Source organism: Sinocyclocheilus grahami, unplaced genomic scaffold (assembly GCF_001515645.1).
Source record: "Sinocyclocheilus grahami isolate Dianchi unplaced genomic scaffold, SAMN03320097.WGS_v1.1 scaffold35.1, whole genome shotgun sequence".
Taxonomy (NCBI): Eukaryota; Metazoa; Chordata; class Actinopteri; order Cypriniformes; family Cyprinidae; genus Sinocyclocheilus; species Sinocyclocheilus grahami.
The window spans coordinates 181,005-203,552 of NW_015505214.1; the positions used below are offsets into that span (position 1 = coordinate 181,005).

The 22,548-nt window shown below is 40.8% G+C and overlaps 2 protein-coding genes across 2 annotated transcripts; one reads left to right on the forward strand and one right to left on the reverse strand.

The window, feature by feature from the left end:
* Positions 1–457: 457 nt before the first annotated feature.
* igfbp3 (insulin-like growth factor binding protein 3) lies at positions 458–14,559 on the forward strand. Its single transcript, XM_016267015.1, has 4 exons — positions 458–998; positions 6,368–6,651; positions 6,815–6,934; positions 12,240–14,559. The coding sequence occupies exons 1-4, from the start codon at positions 641–643 to the stop codon at positions 12,357–12,359; spliced, it is 882 nt and encodes a 293-aa protein (XP_016122501.1). The 5' UTR covers positions 458–640; the 3' UTR covers positions 12,360–14,559.
* Positions 14,560–17,675: 3,116 nt separating this feature from the next.
* On the reverse strand, positions 17,676–20,727 carry igfbp1a (insulin-like growth factor binding protein 1a). Its single transcript, XM_016267016.1, has 4 exons — positions 20,245–20,727; positions 19,733–19,890; positions 19,034–19,162; positions 17,676–18,784 (listed from the first exon to the last, which is right to left on the reverse strand). The coding sequence occupies exons 1-4, from the start codon at positions 20,618–20,620 to the stop codon at positions 18,659–18,661; spliced, it is 789 nt and encodes a 262-aa protein (XP_016122502.1). The 5' UTR covers positions 20,621–20,727; the 3' UTR covers positions 17,676–18,658.
* Between the last annotated feature and the right edge of the window lie 1,821 nt (positions 20,728–22,548).

A 22,548-nucleotide genomic window follows, 5' to 3' on the forward strand; every position in this document is an offset into this window, starting at 1 on the left:
AGGGTCACATATTGAATTGTTACTTTATTTGTTTATTAATGAAATTGTAGTTCTTCTTGAGAAGTTGCTTCAACAGTTACAACTGTGACCAGGACACATGCTTTCATACTTTTTTTTTTTAATTATTCTTGGGGCATCCAAGCAGTTGAATGTGCTCATTTGTATTACATAAGTTCATAGTATTTTGATGGAGCCTACAGGTGTTAACTCGCTACCTTTTTCAGCTTTCCAAATGCCAGTAGGCTAAAATGACAATAATGACCGGTCTAAAAGCCCTCGCAAGATTTCCCTGTTTTCCACCCACGTCTCTTGAGTTGAATGATTTCATTAAGGATGCGCGCGGTCCCTTAAGACCGAGACCGGTGACTACATAATTCATACCGAGGGGAGTGACTTAGTGCCCGTGCTTTTCCTGCCTGTATAAAACCTGAAGTTCCACTTAAACTCACTTACAGATGGAGCGACCCCGCCGCTTCGTTCACAGTCTAGTCAAACCGACGTGACAGCAGCATAAGCCAAAGCGCCGCTACTTTCCCAAGGCATATGTTGAGAGCTCAGGCTTTAGTGTAATCTATATCCAGGTGAGGTGATCTGACGCACCGTTTTTCCACGCATCTACCCCCTCCAGCGCTTCGGTTCCATGACGGGACTGTGTGCGCTCTGCCTGACCGCGCTGCTCGCAGCATTCGCCCGGCGGGCTGCAAGCGTCAGCCCAGTGGTCCGCTGCGAGCCATGCGACGACGAGGCGATGGTGCTGTGTAAACCGCTGCCCCCGGACTGCGCCGAGCCGGTAAAGGAGCCGGGCTGCGGGTGCTGCATGACTTGCCCGCTAACCGAGGGCCAGGCGTGCGGAGTGTACACAGGGCGCTGCGGTACCGGGCTGAGCTGTCAACATCGCCCCGGGGAGAGCAAACCTCTGCAGGCTCTGCTGGAGGGACGGGGAGTGTGTGCGAAGGCACCGGACAAAAAGCCCAGCGGCAATCCATCACACGGACACGGTAAGCGCACACGGTTTGTCTGTAAATAACGCACAGCCGTCATTTCACCGTGAGCGTCTGTTAGTGTACCGTATGCGCAGTGTGCTATTTATTCAGTGACTTTAATGGGGGCCGAATTTTTGTGAGTGAAATTAAAACTTTTTGTCACATACCTGCGATTTGTTTAATAAATGATAAATAATGACCGGACTTGCGTTTTGGAGATGTTGGGTCCGATACACACTCGAGCAGCATACTGTTGCTATGGTTACCTCTCAAAGCGAAGGAGATTTATTCAGAAGTGCATTCCGACTAACTTGTAATCTAACTCTTTTGGTTACTGAAACGTTGTTAGTAAACATTTATACATACAAGTAGATGTGTAAACACACATACTGTATACACATATACTTTCAACAAAAACAGCTTAAACCAGCCTAAAATGGTCTTAGCTGGTCCCTGAGCTTGGTTGGGCTAATATATTGGATCAAAATGATAAAGACCAGCGTAGCTAGACTGGGAGACCAGGTAGGACCAGTAAACTATTTTAGGATTTTTTAATTAGTGGGGTCAGATGCCCAGACCCCCATAATTTACAGCCTGTGTATGTGTGGTGTCTTAAATATCCCATCAAACACTATCCACATGTTGGGCGTATGGCTTGTGTGTTCAATTGTGTATCAGTGTGAGTTTACGCTGCTGTGCGTAACATGGTTTATATGCTCACAGGTTAATAATGCTGCTGGTCTTTCTCTCTCTGTAGGAGGGGGGGGGGGTGGCTTTTTCACTGACTTTTCATAAGATGTAGCACATATCACAGCTTCACTGCACTCACGCCACAATATAGACATTAGCATCTCTAAACAGGTTTTTTAGGGTTGTGGGTTACTCAGATAAACAAGATAAGCTACCCGTGTTGACATCCTGATATGTATTTTCTGCATGACAACACATTCTGCTTATGTTTTTAAGGCATTACGCTGGTAATACATCCCAACAGGTTATTTTCTGCCTGACAAGATATTGTATTTTTAAACGTCACTACTGGTAGGTCATCCTGAGCACGTAGGTCAGAGTTTCACAACACCGGCATGACGCAGCGACCTCCAGTAACAGGCAGTCGTCATGAAGTCCAGCCACCGAGAGACGGCCCCACACTACCGCTGTTGTATTCGAGGTTCAGCGCTACAGCAGCCTCTCTATGCTGTTTTATGTGTGTGGTGTGTATGTGTGTGTGTGTGAGAGAGAGAGAGAGAGAGAGAGAGCGCCAGAGATGGAGAGAAAAACAGCTCTGTGTATCTGTGTGTGTGTGCTAAAATTTGGCTTCACCAACCCAGTCGTTAAGAATGCCACATTCGTTTATATATAGTCTCTGCAGAAGAGCGGAGATCACCGTTTTGTGAATGATGCTCTCTAGATGTTTACTGGCTCAGGAACTCCGCGCTCTCCATTGAGAGGGTCAAGAAACAAGCGAAATGGAAATGATTGGCATAGGATTTCTAACAAAGTAATTTCCTTGCGGGCGAGCTGAGAATAGATCCAGCGGCACCTGTGTCGAAGGTTTTACTGTGCATCACTTGGTACGCATTTATTAGCTTGCACCTAGCCAACACATTCATCGTAGTGAATTCCTTAAGAGAGGGATGGCTGCGGACCCGCACGACCAAAATAAGTAGCGTCTTGGTCATAACTGACGTCAAGCTAGCCGACTGAATTTGTTTTTATCCTCTCTAGTTATTTGACAGAGCCGCAGTGGTGTGTTGGAGCAATCAACCATGACATTGTCACACACACAAAGGCTATTGTTAGGACCCAGAGTCAGAGTTTTAAAAAGCAGTTTGGGGGCGCCAACTGTTTTACAGTAGTGCCATACCTCATGTTTTCTCCCTCCGCTGCCCTTTCATTTGAGCCCATGCTGCTTTTCAGTGCTTCTTTCCCATCATTCCACACTTTATGGTAATTACACACTCTGGCCAACCAGAGAGCAGGGCTCCATTGCCATGGTGTGTGTGGCTCCACCCCATGGCTCTGCCACACATGAATTATGATATTTTTGCAGGGCTTGATTGGTCTGGTAGCAGTGTGGCCTAGCATGATTCTGGGTGGGAACGGTGGCGGAGCAAGAGGAATGAAAGATCATGAGGTTATGAGTTATGACGTTGTTTGTGCATATGCAGTTATATACTTAATCGTGCAGATTTTTCAGAAGAGGCTGATTCATTCTTGTCTCGAGCATTGGTAGTGAAATTCACCTGCCTTGTGCCCAGTCACTCATTTTTACTTCTGAGAAGAAAAACCCTGCGTCTCTTTCACCCTCTCATTCAGGTTTTACCTGTTTCGCCAGAATGATAAATTGTTTGCTCATTGGGGATTGAACAAATAGTGAGGTTGAGTGACTCAAAACGGGCCACTAGATGCTGGAAACAGGCATAAAAAAATTCAAAAAGTTTACATTGGGGTTAAATATTGATGTTTTTCAAGTTCCTGAAATAGATGGCCCTCCATTCTCTTCCTCTGTCCTGGATTTGTTTATGTGGAAGGTACGGTGGGTCATGCAAGGGAAGCAGGCATCGACATGTCGCACGTGTTATTAGCCGTCATTATATGCGATCATTACAATTGCTTACCTTGTTCGAGTTGTTATGTTGCAGAAGTTGCTGTTGATGTTGTTGTTGTTATGTCTTTGTCAGTGAAGGCATAGTTTAATTCTGGTTTGGAGAGCAGCTTCCATGGCTACAGAGGAGTGTTTGGTGTGCCACAAGTGCGCACTTACTCACATACACACACATGGAAAATTTGTTTTCACTTAACTCATCCACTCTGCTGAATCCTGTCCACTTATCTCTACAGTTCTTCACAATATTCAGATCTTGTGCACCTTCATCTATCTCTCGATGCCAGTCCTGTTCCACCACCCTCTCTCCCAGACTTTCTCTCTCACTTTCCATATTTAATAGCCCATTTTGTTTGTCTTTCTTTCTAAATATCTCTTTCTCTTCTGCTCCAGCTGTTTATTAGTCTCTCATTCCTGCGAGAGCTCTGCTTTGTTTTGTATGGCCAGAGACTGAATATTTATTCAACAGACAAGAGCTGTAAAACCCCAAGAGGACAGCATGTTTAAACAGTGCCATAATTCATCTTCGCCCAGTGCACTCGCTTGTTGAAGCTGACAAATGCACTCCTCGCTGGACCCTTTACTGGTCAACTGCTTTTGCTTGCATTTGAGAAATTACCATGCAGTTAGTAAAAACAGAAATTAGAGTGCAATTTGGGACATCGTGTCTCAAGTGCTTGCATTTTGTCCACGTTAAATGGCTGCTCAAAGGCACATTTAAAAGAGTGATGAAGTAGTCCTGTGAAATCGGTGCCGACCACGAGCTCACTACATTTAGCTTATTGGCAGAGGTTTTCTTATCAAAACGACATACAAGAGCAAATATTTTGTCTGGGGAAATTAAAGGGAATTTGCATCAACATCTACTTACTGTATACTTGCTCCAAATGTATCAAGCCCCTACGTTATCTAGAGATATCTAAGAATGTCTGTGCTGCTCTTTTCCATAAAAGGAAAATGGTTGGTGACTGGACATGGTCATGCTTCAAAAAGGCACCATAAAAGTTGTCTATATGACTTTTGTGCATAAAAAGGCATACAAATGTTTTCTGGGAGGAACGAAACCACTTTTAACTTGCTATTCACTTAAAAAAAGAGCTTTCTAATCCTCTTCATGTTTCTGCACATTCCAACATTGCATCTTCATGATACTGTATATGCAGGAACCAATGGAATTTGTGTATGGTGTCAAGTGTGCTATGCTTTATGAAGAAGTTCTTTCATACCGAAACATTACACAAAGTGTTATCACATTTTCAAAGCTTGACAACCACTGGTTACCTTCCACTTTCATTGTATGGAAAAGAGCAGCCTTATAATTTTCCTCAATAATTTCTTTTGAGTTACAAAATAACACTTGTTTTTAATGACATGAGGATGAGTAGATGATGACAGTTGTTGAACTTTTCTCATAATGGATCTAGTAGTTAAAAGTAAATAATAATTAAGTGAAATGGGGATGTTGATACAAATGCACTAATAATACATCTAAATGTTATTTAGTAGGATAAGTATAGGGTTCACATATTGAGGAATGCTGTGGGATGAGAGGAAAGGACATTAAGACCACAATGAAACCACATTTGCATTGAATAGATTTTGTGAGCACCCACAACAAAGCTTCAGCTGAACACAGAGAGGAAAGCATGTGATGTTTGTTGGTTAGATCATTCTACCGGACCATGTTAGTTGAAGGCAGGCAAATGCTCTGTCCTGTAGCCGTATTTGGTTTCTGGGTTTCGGGTCAGGTGGTCTGTCCTCTGCTTATAACGATTGTAACTTGGTGCACTATAAATACTCTCACTCCTCTGCTTCCCCATCCCCCTTTCTATATCTCTTTCTCTTCTGCTTCTTTTTTCTCTGTGTCTTTCTGATGAGCTTTTACACTTTCTATTGTAAATGCTTGCTTGTAAAAGCAAGTAAAAAGTCTATTCTGGTGGGGAAGAATCTTAGAATAGAGCTGTTCAGTCTGTAGTCCTAAAAGCTGGAAGACAATTTGCATTTTCTAGCCATGGGTTCCCTCTGGAATTTCCAATGTTTTTTTTAGAATAGCGGTTTTTCGATTCATGAGTGAAATAAGCCCTGTGGTAAACATTACTTGCAGAGACTTTCACATTTTGTTCTACTCCATAAATTACACAGTCATAGCTCAAAACTGAATTTGGAAGCTTCTGGGTTTTTTCAGAAGTAAATGTTGCTAAATAATGACTACAAGTACCACAGGGTTGACGAATCGGACAACAATTGTAGCAACTTACATTTTAAATAAACACAACAACTTCACAATTCTGGTTTTAGGTAGGACTCAATAAGTCTTTTCAAGTAGTGTTAACCACATTGAACCTTGAAACATTGAAAAAAACACTATGCTAAAACCCCAACCCATAAGAAATTCCCAGGGAACCGATGGCGAAATAGTCATCTTGACTGGCCTACAAATTGATGTCATCAGTGATCTACTCTATATGCTAATAGATGTTTAGGATTATGCTATTCCAGGGCTGTCCAATTCTGCTTCTGGAGGGCCGCTATCCTGCAGTTTAGACCAGTCCTCATTAAACATACTTAAACCAGCTAATCAAGATCTTCTAGAAGCTTCTAGGCAAGTGTATTGAGGCAGGTTGGAGCTAAACTCTGCAGTACACTGGCTTTCCATGAGCAGGATTGGACCCCCTGAGCTATTGTGTTTCATGTGAAAAGATGCAGTTGTATGAATGCTGCTTTTGTTAATAGTCAGATTGTACAGATGTATTAATACACTTATCTTTTGATTCAGATAACCCTGAAGAGGAAGGAGAGGAACATATCTCCAATGGTACCAGGGCAACAGGCGCCGGGGGAGCTGAGACAGTTCAGGACACAACAAATGTTTCCGGAGACACGCAGGGAGGGCCGAGGACGGTAATAGAGCCCATAGATTCTATGCCGCACACCAAAGAGGAGATGATCAAAAGAGATCAATTCAAGAAACATCAGATCTTTAAAGGGGAACCAGTTTCCAGTGGGGTTCATACAGATATTCACAACTTCAGTCTGGAGTCAAAGAGAGAAACTGAATATGTAAGCATGCACTGTTCTTCCGCCAACATGCATTTTTAAGACAAAACATTTATTGGAGGTGGAGTACATTCTATTCCCATTCTACTTGTTTGCATATCAGACCTCCTCACATGTTTGCAAGTAGGACATTTCCTGTAATTCTGCATTCTCTGTGTGTGTACAGGGCCCGTGTCGTCGGAAGATGGAGAGTGTTATGAAGATTTTAAAGATCTCAAATGTGCTGAACCCAAGAGGCTTCCGCATTCCAAACTGCGACCAAAAGGGTTTCTACAAGAAAAAACAGGTAATTACCTTTTACCCGAGTGCCTTGACTTTTCTTTTGCAGATGCTTTTTATTTAAAGTCACTTACTTTGCGCCATTTACATGGCCTATCCCTCATGTGGCTAAGTACCTTGCTCAAGGGGGAAATGGGCATCATATTTTTATACCATCCTTACCTGGGATCAAACATGCAACCTTTGTGTAATCAGCCCAGATTCTCAAACTATTATTCTACCACCATCCGTGTACAAGACGATAAGTAACAGTATTGGAAAAGTAGGTGGGGGCCTATTTATATGTGCATGCTGGTTCTTGAATGTATCTGTTGTTTCCTCAACTGATGGGGTGCATGAGTGAGTTTGAACAAAGTGGTTGGTGGGAGCAAATGCAATTCTCGGAAATTTGTGAGTCACCCGTAACCCCCTATTAAGAACATGAGTCAAAAGGCCTTGTCTGAATGACCCTAATGAGTTTGGGTGAATTTGGAAAACCTCTCTGACAGATGCCACAGTGACCCCGAAGGCCTAATGACAACACTGGAGTGATAGAGATGGAAATGTTTCAAAAAGAGGATGATATTTAGAATCAATGTGAAACACATGTTGCTTAGGAGCTGCTTCATGCTGAAACTACAGAGTATGAAGTCTACCCTGATATGCACACATATACCCACACACATGCTTAATAGCATGTGGTTCCATTGAAGGGACCCTGGGTTTCTGGAGAAAACAGGCTGTGCTCTAGGGCTAAGATCTCAGATTGAAGAGAAAGTGATAAGTTCAGGTCTAAAGAAGCATGTTCTGCAAACCCTTAAGAGGAAATACAAGGGTCTTGCAGATGGTTTGCATGAGTGCCTAAGAGAGATTCATAGTGGCACCTGTATCAAATAAAGTTTTGGAGACCGTTCTCATGCTCCAACAGTAAGTGTAGGTGTAAATCTGGCTTTGACATCTTCCAATCCTGTTCCTGCCCTCTGCCCTCTGCCCTCTGTCCATGATTATCCATTTAAAATCCATGTTTGAAAGAAAGGACAGTGACAGGTTAACAATTTAACTAACCAATGTCTAGTGGTTTTACAGCACCAGCAAAAGACAAACCGTATACTTGAGCGCAAACAACATAAATTCAAACCATGCCACATCCTTTCCTGTATCTGGCTTGCACAAATATAGTCTAGTTTGTTTTGTAAAATCAAACCCCTATGCTTGGATCTCTGTTAATAGTAGAAGAACATCTGTATGACAGGCTGTGTCCACACATGATGAAGATCAAGCTGATCAGATTCCCCTCCGACTGACTCCAACTGAAATTTCTTTGCTCCCATCATGGTGATTTAAGCCAAAGTCTTGGTCGACCCTAAGATCACAGTCATTCATTTTTATTTTGGCATCAAAAACAAACATGCACAAACTCCTGTGCATACATACTCACACAAGTGAACTGTAGATGTCCTGGATGCCTGGGGGTCCATACACTCCCCGGAATAAGATCTGTAATGGGAGCGTTTGTATATGTACAGTATGTGGGGGTATGTGTGTCTGAAGGCCATTCCAGGGGAGAGCAGAGTCCAATCCGTGCTCATTTTAGCCTTGATTATATGAATTGGCTCAGTGTGTTAGCCAACCCCCCAGCGCCGCCAACCCCCCTCTACCCTTCCCAATCCAGACGCATCTCTCACCCAAGTTGCTGTACTCCTGCACTGGCCTGGATCATTGCTCGACCCCCTCATCTACTGGCTTTCCTTGCTCTCCCAGGGCCAGGCAGTCCACTTAAGCTCTCACGCTGAATAGGATCTCAGTGATGCGGGGTGAGAGACTAGAAGAGAATGACAGGCATGCTGGGAATGATCCAGGGTGCATACGCTTCCACTCAACACCAATACACAGATATGGTCACCCATGCACCAAACACATACAGTGTACATATTTCATACTACACTTTGCAAAGACACAGGCTTTTCCATGATATCTCTTCTTGGACTATCAGTTACCTCTGATTCTGACTTGGAGATTCTGTTGATATATATTCATACTTGTTATTTATCTAGTCTCTGTGCTTGCAGTTGCACCAAAATGACTATATAATGATAATGTACTCCAGGGGCAGCTTCTATCCCAAACGGCATACTACACACATGCACACACTGCTCGTATAGTCTGGCAAAGAAAATAACCACCGTTCTAATTCACATGCAGTTGTTGCATTCACATATTTTGTGTGTGTGTGTGTGTGTGTGTTTTTTTTATGAGTCTGTGTTTACCATGTGGCTGCTTTTAATGCCCTTCCGCCTTCCTGCTGCCCATAAGGGCATCATTATGGGCCAATGTTGACTGAGGCTTGCTTTGTGACACACACACACACACACACATATATATGTATATATATATATATATATATATATATATATATATATATATATATATATATATATATATATATATACAGTTACACAGACATGTATACACATAGTCTCTTTCTCCCTCTTTTACATAGATTCACAACACAGGTCTGTTGTGTTGCAACCTCCAGAAATCGCCATGCTGTCAGGGGTGTACCGGTGTACCCCGCACCCTACTTATGCCATTCTGTCTTTCTCTGATACAGACACATACACACATATATGTGTAGACATGCAGTAATCAATCATCAACTAATGCCACTATGCGTTTTGAGGTTATATACAGTATTGTAATATGTAATGTTCTTGACTCTCATATGGTCATATGGAACTGAACATTCACTATGTTGTTATGTGGAGAAAGATTTGGGACTAATTAGATTTCACTCGGGGGCAGCAAATAAATAGAAATTTTGCGTTCAACAAATACTCTTATTGCTCATTGCGTCAGTTGAGAAAAAACATTGCTTTACATGAAAAATATAACTTTTATTGCCTGGTTAGGACACTGCGGTACAATGAAATACCTAGCTTTAGTCATTATTAGTCCCCCTTACATCAAACAGAAAGCATCCTGTGTGCCTGTACAGTCTGAATGGAACATTCCCATAATATGTAGCATCTCAGCACCAAGTAGTTTCCTGCAGGGCTTAATTTGTGCCGGAACAAGCAGGATCCGGATCCACCTCCTCTGGAATTGGATCCAGCACCTATTTTAGATCCCCCACCTCATACACCCCTGCATGAAATTGATGTAATGACCATATGTTTGATGAATAAGCAAGTATCATATTAATGTGGTCGATAACTTGCAATATTAAAAAAGTACAAATGGTAACCATAATTCATTAATTATTAGGAAAGGCATTTTTATATCTAATGTACATTTATAAGCAAGATTGTGACACGATTTTAATTTATTTCATACCATTTATTTATTCCAGTCCGAGTTCCGGGACTTTATAATTTACAAATTATGCACTGGCTTCCTGTACACTCATTCTTTCTCTTTTGTTCAGATGCAGACAAACTCATTACCAGACAAATAAAAAGTCTAGTGATATGTTACTTATTTAGTCAAATACAAATATTTGTTATAGCAAAAACATCAAGTGGGTGTGGAGACAATTTAAATTAAAAGGATGAGTGTAGCATTTGAAGCAGCCCCTTGTAGAGGTCAGGTTTCATTCCCAGACTGCTCTTGTTCTGCTTGAGGTATTTTAATTTGGTACTCTTTCAATAAAACTGCTTTTGATCTCTTTTTCTCTCTCTCTCTCTCTGACTCATCCATTCCTTCTTCGCACAATGTCTGTTTATCTTTCTTTCTTTCTTGTTTGTTACCTCCTTCTTTCCCCTTGTGTCTGAAAGAATAGATTTTCACTAATGAATGTACCACATGAGGATGTGTGTGTGTGTGTGTGTGTGTGTGTGTGTGTGTGGGTGTGGGTGTGCATGTTTGTTTGTGTGTGTATGTTTGTTTTGCTGTGTAGTATAATAAGCTCCAGATGACTTTGAGTATATGCCAGTTTCCTAAAATAGTCCTAGAATCCCTTTAACAGTCCATGGCAAATATTTTAGCTTGGTCAAATTTAACTTCTCACTTTCAACTGTTTTTATGAACACAAAATCACAGTTTCATCAGCAGCAGGCTGACAGAGACATTTAAGTCTCTCATAAAAGCAAAACTTGGTTGTGTGTGTATGTGTATGTTTATGAATTTTGATATTCACAAGTTGTGAAAACTTGCATGTAAATAATCAGCAAATGCAAACACACTGCAGATCATTTTACAGTACTGTGTGTGTGTGTGTGTGTGTGTGTGTGTGTGTGTGTGTGTGTGTGTGTGTGAGTGTGTGTGTGTAGACCTTGCTGTGTCCGTTAAATTCCCCTGAACCATAGAAGACAGTTTGTTTGATGCACTGATTTTTCTATTTCTCATAAACGCATAAACATACTCACTGTGCGTGGCAGGCGTGCATTCTTCCAACTTAGATGTGATGTTTGACTTGCACATGTCTCTAACTCACTGCCAAAGGAGAGAAAGACAAGCACGAGAGAAACAGAGAGAAATAACTACACTCAGCCATGAGATAGGCCTAAGCATGTTTTATGTTTTTACATATACACTGTAAAACAATCTTCTTTTATATCATTTCAGGCACAGTATAATGTTTTTAACACATACATTAGCATTAGCATACGCACACAGTTCAACACACAGCCTTTCAAAATATACTTTATTTAATATTGTGCGTGCAACGTTTGACACATACGCACTAGAAAGATTAATTCTTGTCCAATGTCTGTGCCTTTTCACTCCAAAAGTTAAATTTGATAAAAATTACTTTGTACTCATTTAAAATAGAATTGCACACAAGAGCTCATCAGTGTGCATAGTGTTCTGATGATAAAATTTGCATCGCATGCAGTACGCATACCCTAGCATTCACGTAAAAAAAAAAAAAAGTATACTTTGGGCTCATCAATTAAAATTTTGCTTTGGGGTCCAAGAGAGATAGATCTTTGTGAGGGGATATTAGGATTCACATTTTTTAAAAAAATTGCACCCTTACAATTTAAATTGACACTCCCCAAAAGCTGTTGAATAATTCACACACTGAATATAAATTAAATGGGATTTTTACAGTTGTGCAAATTATATATATTTCAATAGATTTCACTTGCTCTGTCTCTCTTAAATCTCCCTTAAATCCCCTCTCTCATTCCTTTACCTCAATCTCTCTCCCTCGTTCTTTCTCTGGCTCTAGTATCCGTGTTACTCTCTCTCACCTAAGTGCGATGCGATGAGAAATGTGAGTTTATGCCACTGTCTCTTCCATTTGGAGCATGTTGTCTGTTTTGCATATACCCGTCCAAATATCATATGGTTATGCATTTCTCTTCCTGTCTCACCCACTCTCTCCACAGTGCCGTCCATCCAAAGGGCGCAGAAGAGGCTACTGCTGGTGCGTGGACAAGTATGGCCAACCCATACCCGGCTACGACGGAAAGGAGAAAGTCCACTGCATTAACATGGAGAAAAAGTGAAGGGGAGAGAGAGGCAGAGCGGTGGAAACAGGGAGACAAAGAGGGATATCTCCCCTGAAGAACTACATGAATACAAATTCAAAAGTGCTGTCCCAAAGCTGACCTCCCACTTGTATGCTGAGGCATGGATTCACGTGACCAGAACCTCACTTTACACTTCAGGAGAGTAGGGAGAACGAGAGGAGGAGACAGACAAGAGTGTCATGTCTTCCATTTTGGACTGTATTCTGAGAGGGAAGTGTGAACATAGTCAAAAGTGCAAGCAAATTTTAACTCCGTAACGGCACGCTATGTCTGAGCATATGTACTCTTGTGTACATGAGGGAGGTTCTGTACTTGTTCCGTCTCACTCTTCTGCTACAGCGTGTATCGCTCTCTGCCAGCGGCTCTCTCTAAGTCCTACTTCCTGTTTCTGCCCTCCTGATGTAGGGTCATTTTAACTGGGCATGCTCAGTGGCACTAGGCGGCTCTAGCCATAGACTCCATCTGAAGCACAAGCACTTCATGCACTTTGGCCCCTCCTGAACACGTACTCCAGCCTGTCACTAGGCCAACAGATAGATAAAACAATTAGACCAATTGTAAACGATTCTATACCAGGACATACTTAGATGAAGCCCTTTTTTTATATTATCTTACATCGGACGCAGAGCTGTTAGCTTGTGTTGTCGGGGCAGCATTGATATGCTCCACGTGGGCATTATCTCACTTTCAAAACATCATGAAGCACTTTGATTGTTGCTCCAGTCGCTGACTATCATTGTCCATCACATTTCTAAGTCTTTGCTGAAAGCATGTATTTTGCGCAACGTCTTGTTTATGGGTTTGAATGAAACCGTAATGCTACAGTGATAGAATTACCGCTGCGAAATCAGTGTAGCTGTGGCAGTTTGTGAAATCGATGCCTTAACAAAACCTGTGTGGAAATCTGTGTCGCAGGTCTTTACACCCTCGGTCTCTCTAAAAATCCATATCGATCGCCCCAGTAGGAAAGCTACAGGCTAACATGGTGGCCATGTTGGATAACCAGGGCTAGTGTTGTTGTCTCAAAACTGACCTCCTGAGAAAAGACTTGAAAGGTGGAGGGTGCCAGAGAGGTAGCCCACACGTTAGCTTATTAGCATAGCGTCGACAAAAAGCTCACCCCTTTCCCAAACAGCTAAAGAAAAGACAAACAAAAATGTTTGGTGCTACACCTTATCTGACTTGATTATGGGGAAAGAGCATATGAGTGTGCTAAGCTATTAGCCCTTCCTTAACTTGTAATTTTGTCATGTACATTTTTTTTATATGAATATATATTTTGTTTCAGGCCAGCTAAAGAGGCATGTGAACTTTATGCTAAAAAAGATTATTTATCCAAGAAAGAAATATAAGCTGATCCAAACTATGTCTTTGAGAACAATTCAGTGACCCGTTGATTGCACAGTAGTGAAACATAGAACTCAGCATAATTTTGGGAATATAATCACTAAAGTCTTTTGTTTTTGTTTTAGGTTTGTTGTTTATCTACCGTGCGGAGTACGACGTGTCTTCTGTTAGCTTAGCGAAGATGCTGTCCTCGAATCGTTTTATGTAAGGTTTAGTTTAAATCTTCAGGTTATGTAGGCCTTCTACGGTATGAAGTAAGCTAAATCTAAGCTTAACTTTAGCTAACCTAAGTTAAACTAAGCTAAAGTAAAGTGAACGCTAAGATTCAGTAAAGCTGAGGCCAAGCTTGTGTTTCAAAGAACATCAAGGTCAATGTTCAAGCTAGTTGATCTTCAAGAAAGCTTGCCACCCTCATTCTGTGCAATGCCAGGGTCTCTCACCCGCAAGTCACTTTTAAAGATCCCTCCGTTCACGGGTAATTGCTTTTTGTTTTTCATTTAAAATTTTGATTCTTTAAAAAGCTTTTTATGTTACTAAACTAGAAATTATACAGCTATCACTTTCTTCAAGAAAGGAAAAGTTTTTGTTCAAATATAATTTGTATTTAATGCCTTGTTTTTTTTTGTTTTAATAAAAAAAATGTAAACACTGTTTTATTTACACGATGACAGACTGTAATTTCACAGCTTCTACAAAATTGAAGAGATTGTTCACCCTAAAATGAAAATTCTGTACATTTTGTCAGTGGAGTCCAATGTTGTTCAACTGTTGTCAAGTTCAGCTGACAAAAGCAGTTATTCAAAATATCTTCTTCCACAAAATAAAGAAATGCAGGTTTGGAATGACACAAGGGTGCGTAAATGACAGATTTTTGTTATTCATGGGTGAACTATTCCTGAAGTATATCAGTTTGGATTTGTTTTTAAAATTTGGAGACCATTCATTCATTTTAGATAAGGTGACTAGTGTCACTGTCAAGAGTTTCAAAACAATGGTTCTTTCACAGAAAGCGTATATGTTAGCTACAGTAATTTTGTCATTAGTATAACATAGTGCCAGGGGTAATGGAGATTTAAAATCTTATGTGTGTAACAGGTCAACATCTTTTAACCGCTTCATTTCACACTCTAGCTTGAGCCCTACACAGGTCATTACTCCTCAAATTTACACACAGAGACCCTATTCACATTAGCATAGTTATTCGCTTGTCCAAGCCCTGTCAGCGCAGCCAATTCTCAAAAAAGAAGCTGCGATGCCACAATTCATGAAATCGAATTGGGGGAGGGGGGTACCGCTGACCAGCCAGCACAAACACAGCCCAGGTCAAAGGCACCGTAGAGAGAGTGGAGCCTGGTTCCCCAAAATACAGAGCTAAAGTTAGTCCCCCTCATTTGAGATTACCACGATAAGGACACATATGCGAGCGCACACACGGTTCTGCCTGCAGGCAATTTTAAATATAAACAAGACAGAACATAATCAAGCTTGGCAGGAGAAATCGAGAGAAAGAAATTGAGATTTTTTGCACGTTGTGGTTTTTGTTAACGAGCTTCCCGTTATGTTCAGGTGTTGTTGTTTTGTCCTGACATTACACTCTAAAAAATGCTGGGTTAAAAACAACAATTAATATGGGCTGGGAATTTAAAACACACAGAATTACTATAGACAACAGCAATAATCAAAAGATGAACATTTATTATTAAGCAAGCACACCCATGGACAAAATGCAAGACAAATTTAATTTGTTTGGGTAAATACAGCATAGTTTACAATATTACATACATTTAAACTCGTTTAACAAGCATTTGTAAAATTAAAAAGGCACATTTAAAAGTAGCATTTTAATTTAAGTGTATTCAACCGTTCTCTGTGTATTCGGAATTCGTCTTTTTACCGAAATGATGCTAATTCTCGTGCCAGTGTGTCGCCGAAATCTGAGCCAGTGAAGGGCTGCTGTTCGCAGGGGAACTGCGAACTTTAGACCGCGGTCTCGCGTTTCACTCGTAGCTGAGAGATGGCGTGACTGACTCCAAAACCTGCCCAAAAGCAAACAGTACTGAGAGTAGAGAACATATTTTAACATCAAATTAAATTGCACTCAGTATTATAACTAATAAAATCAATTTATGTTATGCAAGGCAAGGCAAAGGCGTTTCCAGTGCGAAACGACTGCTGCTGGGCTGACGTAATATTTTGTTGTGTTGCGTAAAATAATATAATTTACACCACATTAAAGACTTTATAAATTAAATAAAATGTATACAAACCTTTATTTCCCGGAAAGAGTGCACCACTGAGAACCGCTCTTTCCTAGATTGGAAATGTCCAAGTATCGTACCAGAAGCTCAAAATTATCGTACTTGGAAGAAAATAATCGTACATGAGTTAAACGTACAGAATACAGCTATTTATCTAAACCAACAACCTTTTGGCACGACCTGCAAATTACCACAATAGGAGCAGTGCGACAAAATACTAACCCATTATAATCAGTGATTGTCTGCACTGGATGCGGCGCGGCGCAACACGACACAACCCCAACAGTAAACTGATGCCTCGTTCTATTTATGACACATTAAAATGATTTTTAACACTTGCTTTGTTGCGTCCAGTGTAGACAGACTTTAGCTGTTAACTCCACATCTGAGTCGCTGTCATCAGAAGCCTGCATGTTGCCAGATGTTGAAGGGGTTCTTGCCGTCATGGACCGCAAAATAGTGCTTGTTGGCGTTAAAGTAGGGCACCCTCCTGCATTCTTAACACTCTCTGAGGTGTGCACGAGCGCATTTAGAGTGTCTGTAATGAGCCGATTTCGTGTATGAGTATATATTATTTAGAGCCATAGTTTTGAATGGAGAAAAATGCAACACTCAAGCTGCGTCCGAAAACTCTGCCTTCGGAGGCAGCATTCCAAGGCAGGAAGGCATCAAGGCACGTCAGAATCCAAATTCTGCTTTATGTCCTGTCTCCAGAGGTACCTTCTTCTGATCGAATTTTGAAGGCAGCATAGATGTATCCTTCGCTGCCATTGATATCCCACAATCCTGTGCGTTCCATTCAGTGACGGTTGAGCTAAACAATAAAGATGGTGTCTGAAAGTTGCGTTTGGTGGTCAGTTTGTGTGTACATATATATTTGTGACGAACTTTTTGCACTTTTGATGTTATTTCTAGCGAGAAATTAGTAATTAAATATTCGTTTAGTTATCACCAAAACTCTTTCTATTTTGTTGTAGGTCATTAAACCGTTACGCTGCCTCAGAAGCCTGTCCGAAATCAGTTTCATGAGGTGCCTTCATGCAAAAACGCTGCCTGCAAAGTCATTGCCTCATACGGCAGCGAGGCAGCAAGTCAGCTGCCTAAGTTTTCGGAAGCAGCATCAATATGGCCGCTCTATCGAACGAAGCCCCACCTTCTTGTTCGCCAATCACAACGCTCTGGGACAGCTAACCAATCACAACACATTTTGTTTTTCAAGAGATTGCCTTCATCAAATCCGGAACTAATCGAGCCGTTTGTGCCAGGCTGGGGAGAAAGATATTGTAATAATGTAAATGATGTGAAAAATAATGCGTTTTTCGAACCACCAAGCATGACAGCATGTTCTAGTACACCCCCAAAACAAAATCAAGACTTTGTAAAAGAGCATAATAGGACCCCTTTAAAAATGACCCAGCACCTGGGTAAAAATATTAAAAATAACCCAATAAAATGACCCAACAAGCTGCTGAACCCAGCATGTGGGTTTAAAAAAATAACCCAGCACCTGGGTAAAATATTAAAATCAACCCAATAAAATGACCCAACATGCCGAACCCAGCATTTGGGTTAAAAAAAATAACCCAGCATTTTTTAAGAGTGTACTAATTGAGTTTGATTCAATCTTGTTTCATAGTTCACCGCAGCTTCTCGTCTGACCCGAGGGCGAGTTTGAACGACACTGCAGTGCTTATAAAGATGATTTATTAAATAGTTATTTTTACCCACAATGACTTACAATTACAAAGCATGAAAAATATATTATACACATGAGCGACTGCTTTGGAGTGAAGCAACGTCTGAATCTCTTTTCCTCATCCCTTAAAAAATGGACTACAGTATTAGACAAAACAAATATGATCGACAATACAGTAAGATCTCACTTTGATCATACAGACAAGCAATTTACAAACACTTGATTTAAAAAAAATAATAATTAACTTAAAAGACAGAGAGGTAGGAACAGGCAGTTACCCGTTTCAGAAGCTGTGAAAATCAATACTCTTGCATTTAAAAAACACAGAATTGTGGGGGGAAAAAGATTCCCACTTTTATGCCCATCTAATCTCAATAATTATAAACAAATACAAAGAATTCATTAGTAAAAAAATAATAATAATAATAAAAACATATACAGTATAAAAATATGGCAATGTACGGACAGTGACAAAGAGGTTTGGTCATGCAGTGCTTTTTTCCATATCAGTCCTTTCCAACAAAGCAAGCCTGAAGGAAATTTAAGACAAGAGACACAGTCATCTATATACAGCAAATATACAGATTTACACCATACAAAAAATATGTATAAGGCATAAAGAATAAATATTCGTATCCACATATCGAAATGAATACATTCAGTTTAAATAAATAAGTATGGGTACTTCATGTAAAATACATATTCATTTTCTTTACAGAAAAATAGATCTTTTTCTTTTTTTCTTCTTCTTTTTTGGTGAGTTTAGGGAGTTTACCAATCAAAAACAGTGTACCTGAATTAAATACCACCACTAACAATAAATAAATACTAAGATATTTTTTTAAAATATAATGATAAAAATCAGTAGTATAATATGTATGTGTGTGAGAGAGAGATCAGTGGTTGAGCACTTCAGATCCCCCAGCATGTGTGTGTGTGTGTGTGTGTGTGTGTGTGTGTTTGTGTGTGACAGATCAGTGGTTGAGTTCCTCGGGACACTCGGCATCTGCTGGCAGGTCACTTGATCCAGGAATCTTCTTCCCGTTCCAGGATGACACACACCAACACTTCCCCCTCTGACCATCCAGAGACGATTCACACTGAGGGGAGAACAAGACAGAGAGAGTGAGCGTGAGACGGGTTATTTCATTCTCTAGAAACACAAGCTTTGCATGCACAGCCTAGTTCTCAGTGGAGTGTGGTTCTAACACTCGGCCATCACACATATATCATCGTGTTGATGAATATCACACGTTAAGCTTTAGTTACCTACACACAAACTCTCAATGTGAAATCGAGATGTTAGGTGGTTTCTGTAACATACTTGCACACAAGACTCTTCTTCTTACCTGTTTGACTTTGTAGAGACCGTGTTTGTCACAATTTGGAAGGTAGAATCTGGTCATTTTGTCTCCCAGTTTCTGCTGTGATTTAGTGATCTTGTCAAGGGCTGTCTGCAGTTCAATATGACAAGGACCCTAGAAAGATAGAATATAGTTATTTAGAAACATTTTTTAAATAAAATACAGTTTTTCAAAAATTTCTAAAAACAAACATTTATTTGAATAATATTTTTAAAAATTGTTTACATTTTTTAGGAAATGATTATTAACAAAAACTACTACTACTAATAAGTATTATTGTTTGTTGTTGTTGTTGCTGTTGTAATAATAATACATTTCAACTACTTTTACAACAACTAATAATAATGATTATTGTTATAAATATAATCATTAATAATTGTTTTATTAGTTGTTAATGTAATATAATGATGCCAGTTTTTATTTTTATTTAAGAATTTCGGGTTATTGTCATTATTATTTACAACCTCAAGAACACTTTTTTTTTTTTTTTGCTAAATGTAGTCACTCTTAAATGCAATTGCTCTGAAAAAAATGCATCAGATTATGCATCCCAAATCCCCATGCAGCACATACGAAAAAATTCAAGAAACCTTCTACTCCCCTCTTGTGGCCGCACGTTGTACCAGAGTCTAATTTTACTAAGCCTTTATGCATATCCATAAAATTGAGGCGCTTTAGACTCACCTGTTCCACGAGTTTCTTGCGTATTGCGTTGACTTTGGCCTTCATGCTCTCTTTAGCAGTGATGACCCGCGGGTCGAAGGGCTTGCCGTGGCCGGGCACGAAGACCGCTGAGCTGCCTTCATTCACTGCTGTTGGCCCGTTGTGTGACTCCGGGTGATCTGAAAGAAAAGGCAAGGATAGATTTATTTGCGGGGTTGCGAGAGCCTTGAACAGACTTTAGTTCAAGTAATTTTCCATTTTTCAGTGTCTCTTCAGAATGCTACATACAGGTTTTAACTTTGTTTTTAAACCTTTGTGCTAAAGACTGATAACTTAGTCAGAGCTCATATTGTCACTTGTCGCCAAAATAGTCGATCCTATTGTTCGCTATATTTACTCGCTGAAGATGCGTATCTAAACATCTAAAATATCCAAGTGGTTTGTTAACGCTGATGAAATCTCGCCAACGGTTGAATCAGCGAGATGACATGATGCAATAAACTGTTAGGACGCAGAGCTATAAACGCTGGTACCTGGCGTGTTGTCGCTTTGGTTCTGATCAGGCTCGGGGGTCTCAGTGCACACCGCCTGTCCTCGGGTGAGCGCATGCAGGGGCCGGGCTTCTCCAGGTTTGGGCAAGCAGCGGAGCCCCGAGCCGCAGGGCGCAGTGTAGATCCCGCAGGAGTCACCTCTCTTCAACGCGCAGGCGAGGCAGCAGCCACAGCCCGGCTCTCGAAGCACCTCCTCACAGCCGGCATCCACCGCGGGACACTCGGCCAGCCGCTCCGGGGAGCACGGGGCGCAGCGGATAGGTTCCTGCCCAACCACTGGAGAAGCCAGGAGCCCCGGCGCTGATAGGAGTGCGCTGAATGCTGCCACCCAGAAAAAGTTTAGAAGCAGTCTGTTCATCCCAAAGCAAGGCTCAGAATAGATAAATAAATAAATATCAGTTGAAGTGAAATGAGGTGTTCCTTGCTGGCTTTGCGCTCTCCAAAATGACTAGCTCTCTCCGGGTCGCCTCGCGGTATTTATAAGCGCACTGGGTCCCGCTGACACGCTCATGTTTGACGCATTGGCAATATCAATGATTTCTTAAATGACCCCCCTATGCTTCCATTGGCTGGTGGAGATCCAGTCCGAGGTGTTTCCTTGAACGCAGCGCGTAAAATGCGTCACTGTTTGTGTCGGAACATAATGTGTATAATAGTGAAAACGTGCGCTTAGGCTACCCCAAAGTATCATGTCGGAAATAACAATAATAAGGCTTCTTCTCCATAGATTCAATCCAGCAAATCGGTATTTGCCGACTAAATACGAACTGTGTTCTTTATGAAATGAAACTCATTTACATTTATTTGTTTTAAAATTAAGATATATTAATCAGGACATTCGGTGTTTAAGATCCACAATGTGCTGCTCGTTAGAAATTCTTGAAAATGGAAACTTTAATAAGATTTAATTTAAAAATAAGCTTTTTTGTTTGTTTGTTTAAACAGTGTATTAAGTATTATATTTTTGTCAAAATTCCCAAAATGCACTATTAGAAAACGTTTAGTTTAACACTATTAGTTAAATCAGGCAGTAATAATAATACATTTGAACTATATTTCGCAACCTCGTTCTGGACCATGTGCCATTCATGCATTACGTTTGTTTAAACAGTGTATTAAGTATTATATTTTTGTCAAAATTCCCAAAATGCACTATTAGAAAACGTTTAGTTTAACACTATTAGTTAAATCAGGCAGTGAGTAATAATACATTTGAACTATATTTCGCAACCTCGTTCTGGACCATGTGCCATTCATGCATTACAACAAAAAGTGAAAGTAGGCCTATATCTAGCTCTTTCCTAAACTCATTTCCATGCAGTTTTGATCGACTGAAGAACACTCTAATCAGGTTCATGTTGTGGGTTTACTGAAGCTGAAGATTTGAGTAATGCAATTTGTGATTAATTTTAGGACAGGGCGAACCAAGCTCCTCACTCATTAAGTTCCCTGTTGAAAACTCTTATACAACCAATTTCTAATGCCAGGCTGTCGCGTCCCGCTCCTTTGCTCTGGGGTTCATTCTGATTTCTGACGCGTTTATTTGGCGCAGTGACGAGGTGATAGACCGCGTGCACTCGCATCGTGGTACGTGACCTCACTCAGGTCAGGACGGGACCCCGTTTTGGACAGCTCGAGACCACCTCTATTGTCATTGCCCCTTTCCTTGAGATAATAATAGCCATGCCGTGGCCAGCTACACGTCTCCTCCTCTACTCGACGCGCGTCGCGAGGCCTTTTGTCGTGGTTTCGCCACGGAGTTTATGAATGGGCTACAGGGTGTAAAACTCAGCTGGGGAAGGGTGCTTTAATAATGTGTCAACCGCGGGGCTCTCAAATGTCTCTGAGGGGAGTTTTGTGAGATCACATAATCCACGCAATTGTCTTTCGGAGTTGCATCATTTTTTTTTCCTCAGCGCGTGGAGAGTTTCTCTGGGTGTCACGTGATAGAGTTGTCCGTTCACGCGCGTGTGGAAGCTCGCGTATCTGCTGACGGAGATAAAGAGGCACGCGCGTCATACCGGTAACAGTACTCGACTCCTCTAACAAAAACCTCAGGCATGAATGCCAAGAATTCATTTAGAAGTAATAACCTGAAAGTGTACATGTTGTCAGAATATATAGGAGCTTATTAGAGTGTCGAAACGGTTTTCTACGAAGCCTGCAGTTGTTATTTAGCCAGTAAATCCATATAAAAATAATACCTATAAATGAATAACAAATACATACATACAGCATCTCCTTCACACACACACACACACACACAATATTTTTAAGTAGATTTTT